Source organism: Caretta caretta, chromosome 1 (assembly GCF_965140235.1).
Source record: "Caretta caretta isolate rCarCar2 chromosome 1, rCarCar1.hap1, whole genome shotgun sequence".
NCBI classification, from domain to species: domain Eukaryota; kingdom Metazoa; phylum Chordata; order Testudines; family Cheloniidae; genus Caretta; species Caretta caretta.
In genome coordinates, this window is record NC_134206.1 from 197458439 (window position 1) to 197479651 (window position 21213).

The 21213-nt window shown below is 41.6% G+C and overlaps 1 protein-coding gene across 1 annotated transcript in view; it reads right to left on the reverse strand.

Annotated features, from left to right (window-relative positions):
- The window catches only part of ZPLD1 (zona pellucida like domain containing 1), a 43544-nt gene that overhangs the window by 13244 nt on the left and 9087 nt on the right, over positions 1 to 21213 (reverse strand). The window contains exons 2-6 of the mRNA XM_048816372.2: positions 12517 to 12737; positions 8666 to 8847; positions 7903 to 7975; positions 4312 to 4409; positions 673 to 753 (exon numbers count right to left, since the gene is read on the reverse strand). Of these exons, the coding sequence (XP_048672329.1) occupies positions 673 to 753; positions 4312 to 4409; positions 7903 to 7975; positions 8666 to 8847; positions 12517 to 12737 (655 nt within the window). The remainder of the gene's footprint in view (positions 1 to 672; positions 754 to 4311; positions 4410 to 7902; positions 7976 to 8665; positions 8848 to 12516; positions 12738 to 21213) is intronic.

A 21213-nucleotide genomic window follows, 5' to 3' on the forward strand; every position in this document is an offset into this window, starting at 1 on the left:
ATTGTGTATTTTGCCACATCAAAACCAAATCCAAGGAAACTCAGCTCCAGGTTCCATTTAAATTAAAATCTCCAAATAATTATGAGACCTGAAACAAAAAGTTATCAGGTAAGCTCATTTATATAGATAAGCACCTCTGAACAAAGGTAGCAGCTCCATCAAGAGCCACTGATATGATTCAATCTGTGGGGTTGCTGAGACACCAAGCTGCTCTTTGCTATCCTTTAAGGTCCCGATTCAGGAAGCCATTCCCACTCAGGACAGCACCTAAACTTGTGCTTCAGCACTTTCCTGAATTAGCACCTTAGACATGTTAGATGGTTATCATCTACCCACAGGGCATCCTCTCGCTTGCATTAAAATAAATGTTAACAAATACAGACCCATTGAAATTTGAGTAGAGGGCCCCTAGTATGTGCATGCAAAATGCCTATTTCTATACCTACATTGGTGCACACAATTTTCATGCCTGTGCACACTTACCCAATATTTATGTCCACAAATAGCTAGATTAATGACTAATAAATTATTTACGAGCATAGACATTGGACCTTCCTGAAAAACCTCATGCCTGTCAAGAAATGTAGCATCACACTATCATACAGAGGCTCATAATTGCGGTCTTAAAAGGAGGGCATTTACATACAAATGCTGGATTTGCAAAGTACCTACCTAAAGAAGAGATCGTATCGAAGCTCATCATTGGGATTACCAGATGGAGTGGTGTAACAATAGTCCATCAAAACATTCCATCTGCATGAGGAGCAAGATAATTGTCAAGGAAAAAGATTTAAAAAAAAAAAACCGAGGTACAAGTTGATAGTACTAGCTGATGAACTGAACCTACACAGTTATGTACAATTACGAGCCATGTATAGAATCCCTGCATTCTCACTGAGACCATTCTATGGCAGTATAATAGTTTTTATTTTTCTGCATTACTTACATTACTGCACAATGACTGTGCAGTGTATGAATGATACAATTTAACCAACATGGTTTTACTCCCATCTGTTCCACAGTAAAGAAGCTGTTACAAATCAGTGACCATATAGCACTTCAACGGGTATCACTTTGGTGCACATCATCTCCACTAAGAATTTCATGGCAGCATTGGACAGGATTCACATCACAGAATCATAGAATATCAGGGTTGGAAGGGACCTCAGGAGGTCATCTAGTCCAACCCCCTGCTCAAAGCAGGACCGATCCCCAGTTAAATCATCCCTGCCAGGGCTTTGTCAAGCCTGACCTTAAAAACTTCTAAGGAAGGAGATTCCACCACCTCCCTAGGTAACGCATTCCAGTGTTTCACCACCCTCCTAGTGAAAAAGTTTTTCCGAATATCCAACCTAAATCTCCCCCACTGCAATTTGAGACCATTATGCCTTGTTCTGTCATTTGCTACCACTGAGAACAGTCTAGAGCCATCCTCTTTGGAACCCCCTTTCAGGTAGTTGAAAGCAGCTATCAAATCCCCCCTCATTCTTCTCTTCCGTAGACTAAACATCCCCAGTTCCCTCAGCCTCTCCTCATAACTCATGTGTTCCAGTCCCCTAATCATTTTTGTTGCCCTCCGCTGGACTCTTTCCAATTTTTCCACATCCTTCTTATAGTGTGGGGCCCAAAACTGGACACAGTACTCCAGGTGAGGCCTCACCAATGTCGAATAGAGGGGAACAATCACGTCCCTCAATCTGCTGGCAATGCCCCTACTTATACATCCCAAAATGCCATTGGCCTTCTTGGCAACAAGGGCACACATATCCAGCTTCTCGTCCACTGTAACCCCTAGGTCCTTTTCTGCAGAACTGGTGCCGAGCCATTCGGTCCCTAGTCTGTCGCGGTGCATGGGATTCTTCTGTCCTAAGTGCAGGACTCTGCACTTGTCCTTGTTGAACCTCATCAGATTTCTTTTGGCCCAATCCTCCAATTTCTCTAGGTCCCTCTGTATCCTATCCCTACCCTCCAGCGTATCTACCTCTCCTCCCAGTTTAGTGTCATCTGCAGACTTGCTGAGGGTGCAATCCACACCATCCTCCAGATCATTTATGAAGATATTGAACAAAACCAGCCCCAGGACCGACCCTTGGGACACTCCACTTGATACCGGCTGCCAGCTAGACATGGAGCCATTGATCACTACCCATTGAGCCCGACAATCTAGCCAGCTTTCTATCCACCTTATAGTCCATGAATGTATGGGCATACTTCTTTAATTTGCTGGCAAGAATACTGTGGGAGACAGTGTCAAAAGCTTTGCTAAAGTCAAGGAACAACACGTCCACTGCTTTCCCTTCATCCACAGAACCAGTTATCTCGTCACAGAAGGCAATTAGATTAGTCAGGCACGACTTGCCCTTGGTGAATCCATGCTGACTGTTCCTGATCACTTTCCTCTCCTCTAAGTGCTTCAGAATTGATTCCTTGAGGACCTGCTCCATGATTTTTCCAGGGACTGAGGTGAGGCTGACTGGCCTGTAGTTCCCAGGATCCTCCTTCTTCCCTTTTTTAAAGATGGCCATACTGGGTCAGACCAATAGTCCATCTAGCCCAGTATCCTGTTTTCTGACTGTGGCCAATGCTAGGTGCTTCAGAGGGAATGAACAGAACAGGCAATCAGGTGATCTGTCCCCTGTCGCTCATTCCCAGTTTCCGGTAAACAGAGGCTAGGGACACTTCAGAGCATGGTTTTGCATCCCTGCCCATCCTAGCTAATAGCCAATGATGGACCTATCTTCCAGGAACTTATCTAGTTCTTTTTTGAGCCCTGCTATAGTCTCGGCCTTCACAACATCACAAAGAGTTTGAGAGGTTGACTGTGCATTGTGAGAAGAAATACTTCCTTTTGTTTGTTTTAAACCAGCTGCCTATTAATTTAATTGGGTGGCCCCTAGTTCTCGTATTATGAGAAGGAGTAAATAACACTTCCTTATTTACTTTCTCCACACCAGTCATAATTTTATAGACCTGTATCATATCCCCCCTTAGTTGTCTCTTTTCCTAGTTGAAAAGTCCCGGTCTTATTAATCTCTCCTCATATAGGAGCTGTTCCATACCCCTAATCATTTTTGTTGCCCTTTTCTGTACCTTTTCCAATTCCAATATATCTTTTTTGAAATATGACGAGCACATCTGCACACAGTATTCAAAATACGGGCATATGATGGATTTATATAGTGGCACTATGATATTGTCTATCTATCCCTTTCCCAGTGATTCCCAACATTCTGTTTGCTTTTTTGACTGCCACTGCACATTGACTGGATGTTTTCAGAGAACTATCCACAATGACTCAAAGATTTCTTTCTTCAGTGGGTAACAGCTAATTTAGACCCTATCATTTTGTATGTATGTGTTGTTGGGATTATGTTTGCCAATGAGTATTACTTTGCATTTATCAACATTGAATTTCATCTGCCATTTTGTTGCCTAGTCTTTTGTGAGATCCTTTTGTAACTTTTGTAACTCTTTGCAGTCCATCTTGACTAGTTTTGTATCATCTGAAAATTTTGTCACTCACTGTTTACCCCTTTTTCCAGACCATTTATGAATATGTTGAACAGGACTGGTCCCAGAACAGACCCCTGGGGGACACCACTATTTACCTCTCTCCATTATGGAAACTGACCATTTATTCCTACACTTTTGTTTCCTTTCTTTCCTCCTCTTACAAAAGCTCCCTTGAGCTCAAGGAGAATCTTTGTTGATGATTACCAATAAAGGGCCTGTGACACATAGCAAAACAGATCTGATTCCGTCCAACAGAGGGAAGTGATTCACACAGATTAGTCATTTCATTACATGTAAATAGGCTTGGAAGTATTAGATTTTTATCAGTAAACATGGATTTCACCTTACAGACACAAACCTACAAAAAAAATATTTCCATCGATAATACTCAAAATATACAGGTAGAAAAGGTAAGAAAATGGCAGAACTTATTAGAGTTCAACGTAAGGATATTTACTTTGTATATTTTGACGCAATGTTCACAGTTTGTATTTTAACAGTTATAAAGATTTAACTTTTTGAATCTCAATGTGTACTGTTATTACATAATTGATTCTCCTATGGTTGAACACTCCCATAGTTTTCCACACCTGTAAAAATTTAAATTAATAAAAAGCAATGCTTGAAAATAATCAGTTATCCATCAAAATTATTTAAAAAAAAATCAAATTCTACCAAGCCCCATAAAAGACGGTCAGAAAAAAAAAAGCCATATATAATTATATATTTACACGGTGATTGATGCTGCTCAAGAGCTGCAAAAATTAGAAAGGGAAGAAACAATATCTTTTACTGTACCTGCCATCTAGGTTGGTTGCTCGCACTGCTGCATATATTTTTGTTTTCAAAGGTAAACCTATACTGGGGATAACCAGCAGCTGGCTGTAGGTTGAGTCCTGGAAAAACACACACACAGTTGCTGTAACACAATGGCAATACCAACACCTTGCAACACAGAACCTTTTTTGGTCAGTTGGCTTAGCGGAAACAGCAGTGCTATCAAGTTTCGCAAAGTTCAAGGTTTGCCCTCAGACAATTAGAACAGATGTTTTGCTCTCCACAATGCAGCTTTAGTGGGAAATGACATGTTAAAAGTGTTAGGTAACAAACAAAGATTGTATTTAAAAAATTACCTCCTTTCAAAAGCTCCATTACCAAACTAGTGTAAGTGTGTGTATAGAGAGAGAGAGAAAAATCACAGCTTGTACAATGTTGTAAAATGAATATGGAGTGTCAGACTGTGACAGGGTGCTGTTAGCAGTTATAAACTGAGCTCTTTGGAAGCCAGCACCCTGGTCACTTAGAATACCCATGGCACCGGGTATAGGTAGAGTGAAAGGGACTTCGGTAGTTTGGACTTGGAAGGGTAGAAACTTGCACCTGTACAGAACCTGATGAGCTAATGAGGTAATTAGCTCACCAACTGGGTACTCCTGAGAAGAAATCAAACTGTGTAAATAGCTGAGCCAGGGAGCAGCAAGGGAGCATATCTCCTGCTATGTTGTGATGTACCTGGAGTATAAACAATCAAAGACACTTGGTGGATGTACCCCGGTTCTCTGTGTATGCTGCTAAATTCACAAAGAGGGCCTACCAGCCAAGGTTTCCAGGAACTGAAGTAGGAACTTGTTCACACAGACATAATTCAGCAATACAAGACCCACTTTGGGGGGGGGGGGGGAGAGGACCAGACATCATTTAATATATTGCAGATGAGCAGTAGAAAGACGGGAGTGGTGGGGGAGGTTCAGCATATGGGAGAAAGGCCTCTAGTGGGAGATGAGGGTACCCAAGACTCAGTCCACATTTTCAAAAAGTCCTGCCTTGCACAAGCTGTGTGGCAATAAAACCAGAACGGTGTAGCAGACACCAGAAAGTTTGGAAAATATTAAATTAAATGCGCAAAGCATGTGATTTTTCTAAAGGAATGAAAAACATAATTTGTAAACTTTCTACGTACTTCACTCCTATGGAAGTGTCCTTTCGAATATGAAAGAGAATGAGAGAAAACTGGCTACAGAACTTCTAAGCTAAGCGGTAGAATTTGATAGTGGGGTGTACTTCTCTGTTAAATTTGTATGTTGGCTAAGAGAATCTGTAGAAAAGATCTCACTCTTATTACGTCCTACAGATTTTTGGAGTAATTTCTACAGATCGCTATTGGTTTAGGCTGAGAATTTCAAAGGAGTCTAAAGACAGGTTTTGTACTGCAACTGTGAGGGGCGACTGCAACATGTGTAGCTAAATTTGATCAAGCTATCTTGTTAAATGTATCTGCAGCAGCACAGACCATGGCATGGGCTAGCTGCCTGAGTTTTTACCCAGGGACGAAGAAGGGATTGTACGTGGGCAGCTAGCCTGTGGCACGGCCTGTGCTGCCATGACAACAGTGCTATTTTTAGCAAACTAATTAGAGCAAAGCTAACTCAGTATCTGAGCTACACATGCTGCAGTCACCCCAAGGATTTATACACGGGTATCTAAATCACTTAGGCTCCTTTGAAAATCCAAGCCTTAATCCCTCTTAGTCTCTTTACATCTTTTCCATAATGGTTAGTTTTGTGCTTGCGTTCATAAATTTTGCAGATGGATTCACACACGGCAAAGGCACGAAGTAGCACAACAGAACAAATGAAAACATCAACAAGTCAGGGGGGAGAGAGGGGAGGAATTAAGGATAACAATTTTAAACATCAGAGAAATAAGTGACAAAAAACAAACAGCCTGTCTAAAGTGTTCAAACATAGGTGTCTGAACTTAGGCACCTAAATCCTTCTGGGCACCTAAAAAAGTGATTTGATTTTCACAGCCTCAAATGCACAACACCTTTGACAAGCAGGACTCTTATGTACTTAAATATGGCTTTAAATGTCTATTTTTGGGGTCTGCATTTGTAAATGTTGGTCTTTAATATCAGGAGCAAAATATACTGTATAGCTCATTATGTACAAGTTCCTAAAAATAGTTACAATTACTAAGATTATCTTAATACTTTGTGTTTGGTTGCTTTTTCATGCTTCTGTGAATTGCAGTATTTCTTCTAGGAGCATCTCACAAGATCAAAACTCAGAGTCAAACACCAATGACTTCATTCTTAATCACTTGAATACCTTGGATCTGACCTTACTGACTACAGTTGGGCAGGATCAGGCCCTTTAAACTTGGGCACTTCATTCAAGGGCATATTCCGGCATGATATTAATTTTATTCTTCTCTCACTGCAGAAACGGTGAATGGCTCTTCCTATCCACTATACAATTCCTGTAGTTTTGAGGAATTTGGCTCTCTCTCCTTTTTACTACATATTTATTTAAAAATGGGAGAAATATAATCTTCATTTTAATCTGTTTTTAAGAACTCTGCTCTACCAAATGACAAACTTACAAACGTGAATTTTAAAAAAAATGCCTTTGGAAAATGTCCTGTTACAATATTTATAGCTCATTATATTCCAAGAAAAAAGCATTGACTTTTAAATCAGTTGCATGAATTATAACTCAGCATCCCGGTGGCATGAATAATAAAGCCAAAAAAATCAGATTCATAATTTACAAAAACGTTGCTTGATAGATTGAAAAATTGATATTTAAATCAGGTATTTAAAATGTATGAATAAAAATTTTAATCAACAAAAATTATTTCAGAAATGAATGTAGCTGTTATAAATAGACGTCTGCACATTTTTTACGTTTTACTGTCGTTGTCCAGATTTACATAATAAAAGTTTACACAGTGATGTGTATTCAAACCCAATTTCTGAAAAAGTATGAGAGAAGTGTCAGCAGCCAAATGCTGTTATTAAAAATATTAACCCATGAAGTCTCCAAAGTACATGCAATAAGCATCTGTATGGATGTATAGATTGGGGGTAAATCCTGCAAACTTCACTCCTATTTAAAATGGTCAACATACTTGGACAAGGCTTGGACTCTACATAAGTTTGTGAGAAATTTAACATATCAATATTGTTATAAGATCATATTTAGAATAAATATAATATGCAGGTACAATATGCAATATGTATGAATTCTAGTGCATCACTTATTATAATTTGTACTGCCCAAGGGTCTGGAAGCCCTAATTGTTGATCGGGATCCCATTGTGCTAGGCGCTGTACAAGTGCAGAATAAAAGGAGAGATGGTAGGTCATTCAGGGCAGAGACTAAGAAGAGAGACAACAGGTGCATTTAAAAAAAATAAATTAAAAAAAAGGACAAGCACAAGGTAACAATTAGATGAATGACAACGGTCTGAAAGGCCTGCTTCCCTTCCGGGGAAAATAGAACATAATGAACACATAAGGAGCCTAATTCTGCTCTGTCAAAGAGAGCTGCAGCCATGTAATTCAGAGAATATTACATATAATTTGTTTACTAATTTTATACTTACATTGTAAAGCAGCAAACTCAGAGTGCTGATAAATGTCCCATTGTTCTCTCTTACAGAAATAGCAGCTGATGACCTAAAACAGATTTAGAAACCAGAAACTGTTTAAGGGTTTTGTTTGTTTGTTTGCATTTTCATATTTCAGTGCTTCTTTACTCAAAATCAGTTCTTGAGATACATCATAAGGAGTGATTTTTTTAAGGTTTGTGTTAGAAATCTCTGAAAATAGGAATTTATAGCGGAGACCATGACAGGACCTTAACTATACTGGAAGTAATGGAGGCTATTAAAAACATGAATCAGGCAAATAATTAGCAGAAAGGCAAAATGGCATAAAAGAACCAGTTCTCCATGATATAGTGTGTCGGCTCCTGGAAAATGTGTTTCCTTGCACTACACATTCATTGATTACCCTACACAAAAATATTATATTGCATGGGAAATTTAAAATGTGTATGCAGCTACTATTTTGTCATAAAACCACATGCATTTAGAAAGCAAATTTTTACACTAGTCAGGCAACAAACTACAGTAGTTTTGGTAAATCATTGTATTATATAGATCCCCTAGTAAACTTTTCTTCTTTCTTCAGTCTCCCCTTTCTCCCTGCCACTTCTTCCCACAATCTTGGTTTTATTTTTTTCACCATCAGTACAAGACCACAAATTTTTATGGAGATAAATGTTGGGTTGTGCAGATGCATGTAGACAGACACCCTCACCCTTATACATATAAATATATATGAATGAATGAAAAGCATACTTACGAAGCCAATTGTGTATTGTTGACCAAGTATTCCAATGGATAGCTACAGCTAAATTTGTACAGAAGCCCTGGTAAGTAGCTGATGATTGTTGGTGGATCTGGCGTATCTATGTAGCCTGAAACGTTACCTATCTGTACCACTGATACATTCCCATATGCATTGATGCCTGGACCTGAGGATACCTATTGAGGAAGGTACGAAAACAGACATTACCACAAGGTTAAGCACATTAAAAAATAGAGAGAGAGAGAGAGAGAGAGAGAGAGAGAAATACAAACACATTGAAAAATTCTGACACTTCGAGTCCAATTCATCCTTGGTGTAATTTCATTCAGTACATCAGAGACGAATTGGGCTTACTAAATCAGATTCTGTTTTCTATTTCACCTGCACAGCCAGTAGTCAATTGGGATTACGGGGGTCTGACTGAATGCAAAATATGGCCGTAGAGCCTAAACACAGATCTGGAATGTCCTGAGGTCCCGTGAATAATTTTTCAGGTGGGCATTTTCTCTGAACATTCCTGATGAATTCCCATGGATTGCTGGGTGAGGAGGGGACTGAAGAAGCATTTTACACAGAATCCCACTCACTGAAGTGATGCGTGGCCACTACTGGTATGTTTGTTTGTGAAGGTTTCCAAATCACATAATAGATGATGGAAATGGGAGAGTTATAGTATTTTTAAAGTGATATTAATGAGACACTAAAGCAATTCAAGTCAAACAATTGAATTTCTGGTCAATGCTTGTATCTGTCTGTATGGAGATGCATATCTATGTATGATAAATTACTCACACAAAAACTAAGTTAAAAGAATGCCAATGCTGAAAATCCAAGCACTCAATATTTAGACAATGCCACAATTAAAGTTGCCTGTGAAACCTTAATTCAGCCCCATTGCATGTCTGAATTATGACTGATTTGCTCAACATCACATAAGTATGTAGTTGACACAGAAATAATACCCAGCTCTCTTGGGTCCCCATCCAACACCTTCAAAACACAAGTGAACATTCTTCCTCTTCCTGCAACCCACTGATTCATTCACCATATATCCCATGTACTATGTGAATTAATGGTCATGTGGAGAAAATAGTAATTAAGAACTGAATATGTAATTAAGAGTATCTTATAATGCATGTACACAACAGGGTCACATTGAGTTTGCAGGAGATTAACTCTGGCGTTTCCTAATTGTAGCTTGATTTTGCATTGTTTTGATGTAGTTTTTGTATGTAATCTCCTATATTTTTAAAAAATAAAAACTGGGGGAAAAACCGGGAATTCATCAAACCACGCTGCCCTCGGCACACCTGGGTAGTTCATCAGGGTTTGAACCCAGGACCTTTAGATTCATAGCACAACTTGATTTCTTGAACTAATGGAAAACCTGGTTGCAATAGTAGGCTGTTATTCCCCGTACATTTTGCCATTGGTGTACATAGCCATTTGCTAGACAGCAGAAAAATGTTAGGAATCCACATTCCTGGCTCTGGAGGAGAGAGAAGTCTAGACATCACAAACAGTACAGCCTAGCACAAAAATGTGGCACTTTAATTCTGAAAGCTGGAGTGGTTAAGAGGATATGAATGGAGTCTGCTACGTTAGAGTTCTCTGTTCTAGTCCCAGCCTTTCCAGAAGTACAGCCTCTCAGTTACACCATTTGTAAAATGAAGGATGCCTGCCTCCCTCATGAAGCAGAGCGGTATTAGTCTTGCTTAGCAATAAGGGCTCTGAAACGTGGGGGGTATTAACACCTGTGAATGGAACAGCTGAGATCAGTATTCATGGTCTCCTCTTGACTCTCAGCCCAGCATACCTAAACCATAAGGGATGCTATTGTTTCCCTGCAAGCTGTTGCTTTATCTTTGCACTGTCTGGATACACATAGGGAGCCCTGCGGGGCATGAGTGCATATTCAGAGAATTTGCTATATAGGGAGCTCCAAAGAGAATGGTAGCCTGCACAGAGCAGGCAGAATGTTCAAAGATTTTAACAGCAAATTTCTAACAAGCTCTATGAACATGTCAAAATGGCAATTTTCAGAGGCTTATAATTTTGCCCAATCTGGGTAATTTTCATGGGAACAGCAAAAGACATCTTTCTGACCTTAGAGCTGTCGGCCAAATTTCAAGGCCTTGCTCCAAACTATGGAGGTGGTAGAGCTCTTCTTAAAACATAAGAAAGCCACACAGTTTGGGGTGGGGAGTAGCATTGGCAACACTACCCATTTTTCCTAACCTTACCCTTGGAAAAAACTGAACTATTTTTGCTGAACCTTTAAAAAGAAAATTCAGCTTGAGACAGAGAATGCACATAGAAAGTTTCAGTCTGAACACTTTGGCAAAGTTATAAGCAACTGAAAACAGGAACATATAACAAAAAATGCTAGGAGTACTTAAGTTGAAGTGTCATTATCAACTCTGGCTATAAATGGCAATCTTGCAAAATACTGTAAGTTGTTATTCTTGTAAATTACTTAATGCAGATTTTGGAGGCTTCAGTGACCCAGACCATCCCTGTGTGTGTCGGAAATCCCCACCTTACATCTGAAAGCATACTGCAGCGATCCAACCTATAGCGAAAAGTTGAACAACAATTCTTAAGGGGTAGAAGGAAATTCAAGTCTAAAATCTGGGCTTGCCCCACAGATTGAGGCATTGTTGGATACGACAATTTAGAAGACGGAGAGCCTAATTCTGCTCTCATTCACGCTGGTATAAATCAGGAGTAACTCCATTAAAGTTAATTAAATTACAGCTCTGCAAAAAAGATACCAGAATCTTGCCTTAAGTGACAACCTGAGTATAACTCATCTGTAGCTGTCTGCACACAGCCAGATATCACAGCTGTCATTTATGCTGCATAGCATATCAAGTCTAAGATGATTGGCTCTAGAAACACAAGTATTTACCTCTTCCGCTAAAAGAGAATCTCAACTAGTTGTTAACACTATTAAGGCTTCCATCCTTCTGCTGACCAACCACTACAGCACAACATAAATTAGACATTTGAGCAGGTCTTACACCATCCAGCAGCAGTTGTGGCACATACACTTGCAGTATATTAAATAAGAATTAGAGCTGAGTGAGAATCTGAATTTCCTTCCTGTGGGAAATTCCGATGTTTCCATGTTTATTTTTGTCCTGAAATCGGATGAAAAATTCAAATATTGAAACTGAGACGTTCTAAAAATATTTGATTCAGAAATGGCAAAGCATTTGTTTCAGGTCAATTCAGTATTATACAGCATTTCCCTATGGTGGTGCATTGCCTCATGGGAGCTGTAGTTCAGATACCTGATGTCTCCATTCTCCACTAGGAGCCAGGATTCCTGGCCAGATTACATCTCCCATGATGAGCCTGCAGACACATTACTTCCATGATGCATCATGCCACTCAGTCAGAGGGCAGACTGTGTTGCACCATGGGAAATTTAGTTCAGTCAGGGAGCTTGAACTACAACTCCCATGAAAAATCAACCCCAAATAAAATATTTGTTTCATTTTTCCAGATGGAAATTTGGAAAACTTCCACAAAATTGAACTATTCCTGCAGAAAGTTTTGATTTTGCAGAAACTGCATTTTCCAGTGAAAAATCCTTTTGAAGGAAAATTCCAAACTAGCTCTATAAGAATAAAGTTGTTGTCTACCACTATATCCTAGTCCTTGGCTTCTTATTGGCACTCAAATTGATGAGCTATTCATTTCTTTCAAAAAGCAAATTTTTACTAAGTATATAAGACTGTTTCAGAGGTTTTTGTATAGGATACAATGCTCGAGCACCCCCCACACTCTATTCCAGGCACTACTACCTATTATACAATCTGACAGTGATCTTGCCTTACCACAAGAGTGCTTCCACAGGACTCCAAAGTGCTGAGATTGATGATGAAGATGACCACTGCTGGAAAGGTGTTGTTATTTATAAACCCCTTGCAGTGAGCGTCCCCATGTTTCCCATTCAGGGCCAAATCTGTCTCAGAATAACCAGAAAAAAGAACTGTGCAAAAATTAATCTTCATAGTAATTGCCTGTACTCCACAGTAGATACTGATATCTCGTTCAGCTGTAAGGAAAATACAGGAAAAGCAAATGTAAGAACTGGGATTTCTTTTGACAACTATATAGGAATGCTAGGATGACTCCTACATCAGTTAGCCTGGTTATATTCTACAGATCTATCATATCACTCTTCATACTATTGTCAGAGGGTTTGATCCGTATTGTGTTATCAAGTAAAAACCTCACTAATCTGTTCTTTAACTAGGCTGATGAAGAATCAGAACTAAAATACTTGGCATATAATCTACCATGGAATTTAAGTGATTACCCAAAATCTCACCATTAAATAAATCATAAGCTCATTGACAAACTGAGAGAATGCCAAGGGATACAAATGGGCAAAGGGTTAAATGTATAGGTCCTGATCCTGAAGCCCTTATTTATTATGGACCAGGACACCATTGTGCTAGGCACTGTATGAATACATTTGTAATTCCCACTGCTTTCAATAGAAATTCAGGGGGCTGAATTCTGCCCTCCATTGCAACTGTACAACTCTCATAGAAGCTGAGAGTGCTTATCTGAGGCAGGATAGAGTCCACTTCATGTGCCAAGTACAGGCTCAAACAGGACAGTTAAAGGATTGAAGTGCAATCAATAGTTTATAAGATTAATTCATTATGACTGTTCTGAAGATTTCCTTTTTAAGAACACTCAGTGTTAGCATTAATACGAATCAGTTGGCTTGTGAGAGATAGTGATCAATAAAGTGAAGTATGTTGGAGATGTACCATACTGCAAATTGTAACATCTTGAATACAAAATACCTAGAAAATGGCAATTAGAACTAGTCACATCTTTCTGTTCCAAAGATTTTTAGATGAAGAATGGCCTTGTGTTTGAAAGCCCTGAAGACTCTTGTGATCTTCAGTGAAAGAATTGTACACATCACAACAGGCTAGAGCAGTAGTTCTCAGACTTTTGTACTGGTGACCCCTTTCACATAGCAAGCCTCTGAGTGTTTCCCCCCCCCTTATAAATTAAAAACACTTTTTTACATATTTAACACCATTATAAATGCTGGAGGCAAAGCAGGGCTTGGGGTGGAGGGTGACAGCTCGCAATGTAATAGCCTCGCAACCCCCTGAGGGGACCCAACCCCCAGTTTGAGAACCTCTGGGCTAGAGGAACAAGTGATAGTTATGTTTAGCTTCAGTGCAAGATAATATAGCTTTTGCCTTCAGACTCATTCCTGACTGCACCCTATTAAACATTTTTTTCAATGCTCGACAAAGAGACATTTTTCAGCATGTTAAATGCAGGCATTACTCCTTTAAACAACAACTAGTTTATTGCATTTGCTTCAGGATTTAGTGCTACTGAAAATGGCAGAACAACTTCAGTCAATACTATCCCATTACAACTGCTCGAATAAATTGTTGTGCTGCATTTGCCACAGCAGAAGGAAATGAATCTCCATTGCAACGCACTGGCTCTTCCCCATGCAACAGAAGCCCAGGCAATTTCATGTGGATAGCCTTAATCATGAGACAAGGTGGGTGTCTAATATCCTGGGGCCAACACAGCTACGTCAACACTACATGCAGCCTTAAATGGTGGCATTAAAGAAAAAATAATCAAATACAGTACATAACAGGCCAAACTCGGTCCTGCTCTACATATCAGACATTAAGCACTGGGCAGAAATGGGTGTAGGAGGCAAGTAGGAGGAGCTGGGCTGAGGCGGGCTGGGATTTTCCTCACACATAAGCATATGCAATTCTGTTGATTTCCATGGAATTACTCCCCAATTTACAAAGGTATGAGAGGAATCAGGCCCTTTGCCGTCAGTAGATATGGGTAGCAAGTCACTCACTCCAGTTATATGTTAAGGAGGAGGGGGCAGCAGGAAAAGAGGGCATAGCAACAGGAACTTACCATTAAGGTTATGCTGCAGTGTTGCCAGCAGCCAAATGTAAATGTAAAATAAAAGTATCCACCCTCACTCCTACCAACTTTTGAAGTGTGCTTTTTACTTTACCTTTAAAGTCATTTTCAGAACTCTCATGGACTTTAAGAGGAGCAGTGCCCTAGCTCTGTAAATTATATATTTATTACCTCTGGATTATATTATAACAATCTGGCCTTTCCCAATACCGAGTTCTTCCCTGTCACTGTACCTAGGGTTACTCCTGTATAATCTGCCCAATCTGCAACTCAAAAAACAGAGTACAGATGTTAAGAGATGAATCTGAATCCAGAGGCAAAGACCCCTACTTCCCCTCCCTGAATGCTTTAATTCAGGCTAGTTTCTACTGAATTTATGACACTGAACACTAGTAATTTACATGTGTAGGCTTAATTTACAAATTTTTCATACTTCCACTGCAAAATGCATCTCCTTTGTGTTTTTCAAACAGTAGCAGAGAGGAATGATGGTCCAATGGTGCTAGCCTGGGACTTGGGAGACCTGCATTCAAGACCCTGCTCTGTCACAGACTTCCTATGTGACCTTGGGCAAGTCACTTAATCTCTCTGTGCCTCAGTTCCCAGCTGTAAAATGGGGATATTAGCACTGTCTTTCCTCACAGGAGTGTTGGTTGGATCAATACAGTTAAGAGTGCAAAGTGCTCAGATACTGTGGTACTGGTGGGCATATATATATATGCATAGATATAGATTCAGGACAGTATGACCCACATCCACGGAGATCCTTAGCTCAGTTTTATCCAGGCACACTTCCATATGCTGCCAAGATTTTGCCTTAGAACAGACTGAATGAAAAGTAGACTAAGGAAGCTAGTTGGAACACTTCTGATGCCATAAAATTTAATCAAAATATCTGGTTTTGACAAAGCCGGAACATTTTGAAGAGATTATCTGTTTTGACAAAGTTTTCACCAAGATGGTTTTTGAGGTCTACTGCTCTCTGGTCATTTCTGAGGAGAGAGGGAGAGAGAGAATTTGAAGTAAAAATTTGAGCTTTCAACCAGACATGCCAAACCCGGGGGAAAAAATGCAGAAATTGGGCTTGTTTTTGGCTTAATTGGCTTGTGAGTTGCTTGTTGGCTAGTTTTTGACTTGTAGCTTGTTTGGCTTGTAACTTGCTGCTTGTTGTAGCTTGTTGCTTCTTTTTTTTTTTTTTTTTTTTTTTTATCAGCTCCCGGCAAGCAAGGGAAAGGGGGGGCAAGCAGGGATAAGGGGGAAGAGAGTCAGGGGTGCACAGCAGGCCCACCATAGTGCCAGACTGCACACCGGAGGAGGGAATCTATTCACAGAGTTTTGGGATTCTTAGGGGTTGGCTTGTTTTGAAATGGGATTAGCATGATATTTGGCTTACTTTGAAAGTCGGAGTGCTTATTTACCTCATGAAAGTTGGCAACTGTGCTTTAAACCCAAAGACAGCTGTTTAGTCTGGGAGCACATGTAATTCCGTGGGTAAGTTAATGACAGAAAGGTAAGGGAGGTGTCATTTGATTCATAAAAATCTACAGAATCAAGAAGAACAGCCTAAAGCTGTGTTCTAATGCAAAGACGACATTCAGAATGATGGTGACAGGGACTATGACAGAGCTGACCGCAGACAGGTCATTGTTTGCTCGTCTCCTGGTCATGTCAAGATCTCATTGTGATGTTTCCCAAAGTCTAACATAGGTCAAGTACCAAATTGTACTTGGTAAAATGGTACCAAATTGACGTTTGAATGCGACAGAAATTCAATGCATGTTTGCTAGGTGAACAGCAAACATGCACTTCTTGCATCGTCTTCCTAAACCAGCATCTATCGACAACATGACCAGTACTTTAGGCCAGCAGAGGCCTTTCAGTGTAGCAGTCTAGATGACACAGCTGAGGTAGAAGCTCTCAACAAACCAGAAACTGTTAACACTTGCTGAGAATTGGCTGATCACTTCATTATGAGGCTACTGAGAAAATACTGGACCTATGATGATGTCTACCTCTTATTTGACATGTATGCAGAGGAATCAATTAAAAAAATATTACCAGAAAGAAGAGACTCCATGATATTACACCTGGGCAATATAAAATGTTTGACTCCACCAACATCTCCAGTGTCACAGTGGAGAAGCTACTGTCCCATACTCGCATGAAGGATGAGTTAAGCACACATCTGGCAGGAAAAATGCTCCCGATTGTGAAGAATTGCTTAGAGTTTCACCATTACATGGCATAATGAAGCTGCTGCCCTGCACTGTTCAGCGGAATTTCTTCTTCTTCATTCCCATGAGGAGGTTGGCACTAAAATGATCTTGCCTGCGATCAGAGCCAGAGAGAGAGGTGCTACTAAACTCTGGATGTTTGCACAAGACACAGATGTTCCAGTGCACTTTGTAAGACTCTACCCAAAACTTCCACAAGATTCTGGTTTTGTATCACTGTATAGCCCCTCAAAGATGTTTTCCTATATCACTTAGGCAATTAAAAGCTGACACACTGCTAGGTTTCCATGCCCTTTCAGGATGTTACCTTTCTGGCAGGTTGGTTGGAAAGACCAAATTATCTTACCAGAAGGCATTTGATTCAGCCTCTGAAGACTCTTCCAAGCACTTTCAGAGCAAGGGCAGCTGAAGCAGTCACTGATGAGTTCGTAAATGCACTCAAGGCATTTATCTGCAACGTTCACCGTCTGAAGACCAACGTTGTGACACTTGCAGAGCTATAATCAGTGAATATTTTCCAAGAAGCAGACAAACAAAGAAAAATTGCCACCAACAAGCTGTGCATTTATCAATGCCCTCTTGCATTTGCTATCAAGAGGGTGGATTATCAAGCAATGGAATGGCTGTCGGATGAGCGAGTGCATCCAAAACTACCCTCCCCTATTGGGCATGGATGGGTCTTGGAAGATGAACTGATCACACCAGCCAGGTGTCAAATACCTTGCCCTCATGAATCAATCCTTCAGCTACTTAAATGCTCATGTGCAAAGACCAGATGCACACTACTCTGCAAATGTTTGGAGAGCAGCCTCCCTTGTAGGAAGACATCCAAGTGCAGCATGGACAAGGATCTAGCAACATATCTATGACAACATATCTAGCAGTGGTGCCCTAGATGAAGATGACGCTGAAGACTTCAATGGGTACATGATTTTCAGTCCCACATTTCAATGCTAACTTTTCTAGGGTTACCAAAGAACAATGTCATTTTCATGTAAATAAAGCATCCTTGAAAGTATAATTTGAAAAATCAACCTTGATTTTTAAAAATAGTTGGGTCTACACTGGTGGTTTTTCCAGCATAGCTATCTCAGCTAAAGGGAGCGATTATTTTTTTTCCCATTTCTAGCGGACAGAACTATTCCAGCAAAATTTAGTCCGTGCTACAAAGTTCTAGTCTTTAAATATTAAGGTATAGGATTTTCACTTCATCAGTATAATACTTTTTCTTCTATCCAACAGACTAGTTCAAGCCTTAGCTTGGAATCAGCCTTCAAACAGCATAAATCAAAATTGTGAGAGATTATTTATGCAACGCCACAGGTGTGCAAGATGCCACCCCAGCAATAAAAGATAAAAATATAATCAAATGAAAAATGGATAGGCTGCTGCTGCTTTTCTGATGTTTGCTTTAGGGAGATTTTATTTCCTTCGTTTACACATGCAGAAGCCAAACTTGCATATATTTGCCAAACTTTTTTCATTATTTTTGTGCAAAACAACTTTCGGGAAAAAAAACCTCATTTGGAATCTGCAGTGCAGTTCTCAGCTGGAAATTCTGCACTTGCCAATGGGGAATTTCAAGCAAGAAACATCAAGGGAAATTCTACACGTGGAACAAATGCAGAATGGGGTGATCCAGAAGTAATCTCTACCATACTCAGGCTCGAGGACGGCTGTCACACCTTCATCATTGCACGAGTCGTGGTTGCACATCCATTCCCCCTACTCACCTCGTCTGAGAAGAAGCAGGCCAGAGGCTCTGTGATCCATACCCATGTCAAGCCCATAAGCTGTGCCAAAGTCCTACATGCTGGAACAGAGGGAGTTCCCACAGAGCACATCTCCCCAGCAGGCAGGTGTATGAGCTCACAGGTGGGCTCACAGCGATGTCCATGAACCCCACAAAGCAGAACTACATGAGCTTCACTGCATAACATATATCTGCTTTGTATGTATATTCACAGTGTGATGGGTGGACTAGGCCCAGAGGCCCTCTGCTGCAGGCCTCAGGGTCCTACCAAACCCATCCCAGGAAAGGAGCAGTGGAGCTAAGTCCTCCAAGCTACCTAGAGAGACTGTGAAGAAAACAGCCAATCAGGAGGGGAAGTTGCAAGGGGTTATCCAAGCAGAGGGTTTCAGGTTAGTATAAAAGAAGCTGTAATGCAGACCACAGTCAGATCCTTTCTGGAACCAGAGAAGTGCAGAGGTTGCTCCTGGCTGGCCAAAAGGAACTGCAGCACTACAGATAGCTTAGGGCTGGCAGGGACCAGGGGAGTGAGGAAGAGCTCCTGGATGGCTCCAGAGGCTGAACATATAAGAGACCTGAGGTAAGGGTGAAGCATCCGTGAAGGCTGGGGCTGTGGGGAAATGGCCCAGGGAACTGAAAGCAGTTTTGTTAAAGAGACAGAGTGGCACCTGGCTGCTATTCTCAAGGTGCCTGGGCTGTGATCCAGAGTAGTGGATGGGCCCAGGTTCCCCCCGCACCATAGGCCACATGGGAAGTGGCCTACAATTGAACAACAATAAACTCCCAGAAGGGGATCTGAACTACTTAGTGGCCCAGTGGCGACCTGAGGCCAGAAGGACCCACAGAGGGAAAAACCATTGCCTCCAGGGAGGAAGCTCTGGGGGTATGGCTTGATATCAGGGCTGGGACTGTTTAAAGACTGCAGACACACCTGACCAGAAAGGGTGCTCTTGAGAGGTGGGTGCCATGCCATTATATTTGGTATCAGAAGTGGTGATCTTTCAGACCAACCCCTGATCAACAAGGGGCATGATTATGGAAGAGGTGATTTGCCTGTGGATGGCAGGCCAGCAGCAGCAGGGGTCTGCTATGCAGCAGAAGCGGACCCAGGCTCTGCTGTTACAATTGATGGAGAACCTGCTGAAACAGGAAGCTTAGTTTGCAGCACAGCAGTGATTGCAGGAGATCCACTCCAGCCAGCAGGAGTGGACACAGAGGCAGCTGGGTCATGCCACAGCTGGGAACCCAGATGGTGATGGAACTGGGTGGTCCATTGGCACTGGGCCTGGCAAAGCTTGGACTGGACGATGACCCTGAGGCCTTCCTCTGAACCTTTAAGTGGGTGGCAAAGGTAGCAGGATTGGAAGAGGCCACTGGTGGCCAACATAGCACCATTTCTGATGGGTGAGGCACAAGCAGCTTACTGAGTGGTAAGTGATGAGCAAGTGAGTTCCTACCCAGTGATGAAGGCAGCCATTTTAGATTGGCTGGGGATGACTCCGAAGGCATACTGGCACAAGTTCTGGACAGAATCATTCCTTCAAGGAGAACAGCCATGGGTAGTGGCCTAGAAGTTACAGGACCTGGAGTTGGGCTGGCTTTGTCAAGAGACCAGCTCGGTGGAGAAGCTCCTGGATCAGGTGGTCCTTGAGCAATTCCTGAAGATCCTACCAGGAGGGGCATTTTAAGCTGGGTAAGGCATTTCAAGCTGGCCTCCATGGGGGAAGCAGTCAAGCAAGCTGAGGTCTACTTTGAGGCCAAAGAAGAGGAACAGCCCAAGTTCCTCGGTGAACTGAGAGGTATTCACCAGGGGGTGGCCCAGGGAAGCTTGCATGGGGGGAAAAGCCCCAAGGCTTCTAGAGTTAAGAGGTACACTGCAACAGCAAGGGGTCCAGGAAGCCCTGCAGCCTATAGGAAGTACTAGTGGGAAGGAGCTAGGAGACCCAATAGTGTGCTACAGGTGTGGTCAGTGTAGGCATATTAAAAGGAACTGCCCAGTAATGGAGTGTGACTAAACTTGTTACAATGGGACCAATCTGTGGGAGTATACTCCAAAGATCAGAGTGTTCCCACCATGGGTTGTGACAGTCAGGCTCGAAGACACCATAGTTAAGGGTCTGGTAGGCTCAGGGTGTGGGTATACTTTTGTGGGGGATCACCACATGAGGGCAACTGGCCTGGACTGGCACCTCCCAATACATGTCTCCTGTGTACAATCGGGAGACCCGAGTCTATCCCACAGCAGAAGTTGGGCTGGAGATACAGGGCCGGAGAGCTCAACTGTGCTGGTGTGGTCAAGGACCTGCCATGACCCACAATTTTGGGAAGAGACTGGGGAGTTATTCAGCCCTCATGTGGAAAAGACCTGGACAGCAACCCAGGACCTAGAGGGTCCAAGCTCAGCTGGGAAGGAAAGCAGAAGGGCTGGGATCCAGGTAAGGAGATCCCAGAAAAGAGCCTGAAGGCGAGATCAGAATGCCCCAGATGTGTGGGACCCACTGAGGAAGTGCCAACAAAAGTTGAGTGCAGCCAACATCTCCTGAGGGAAAAATCATTAGCCAGAAGGTCTAGGTAGAGCAGGACTTGGCCCGGGCACAGGTGGAAGCCCA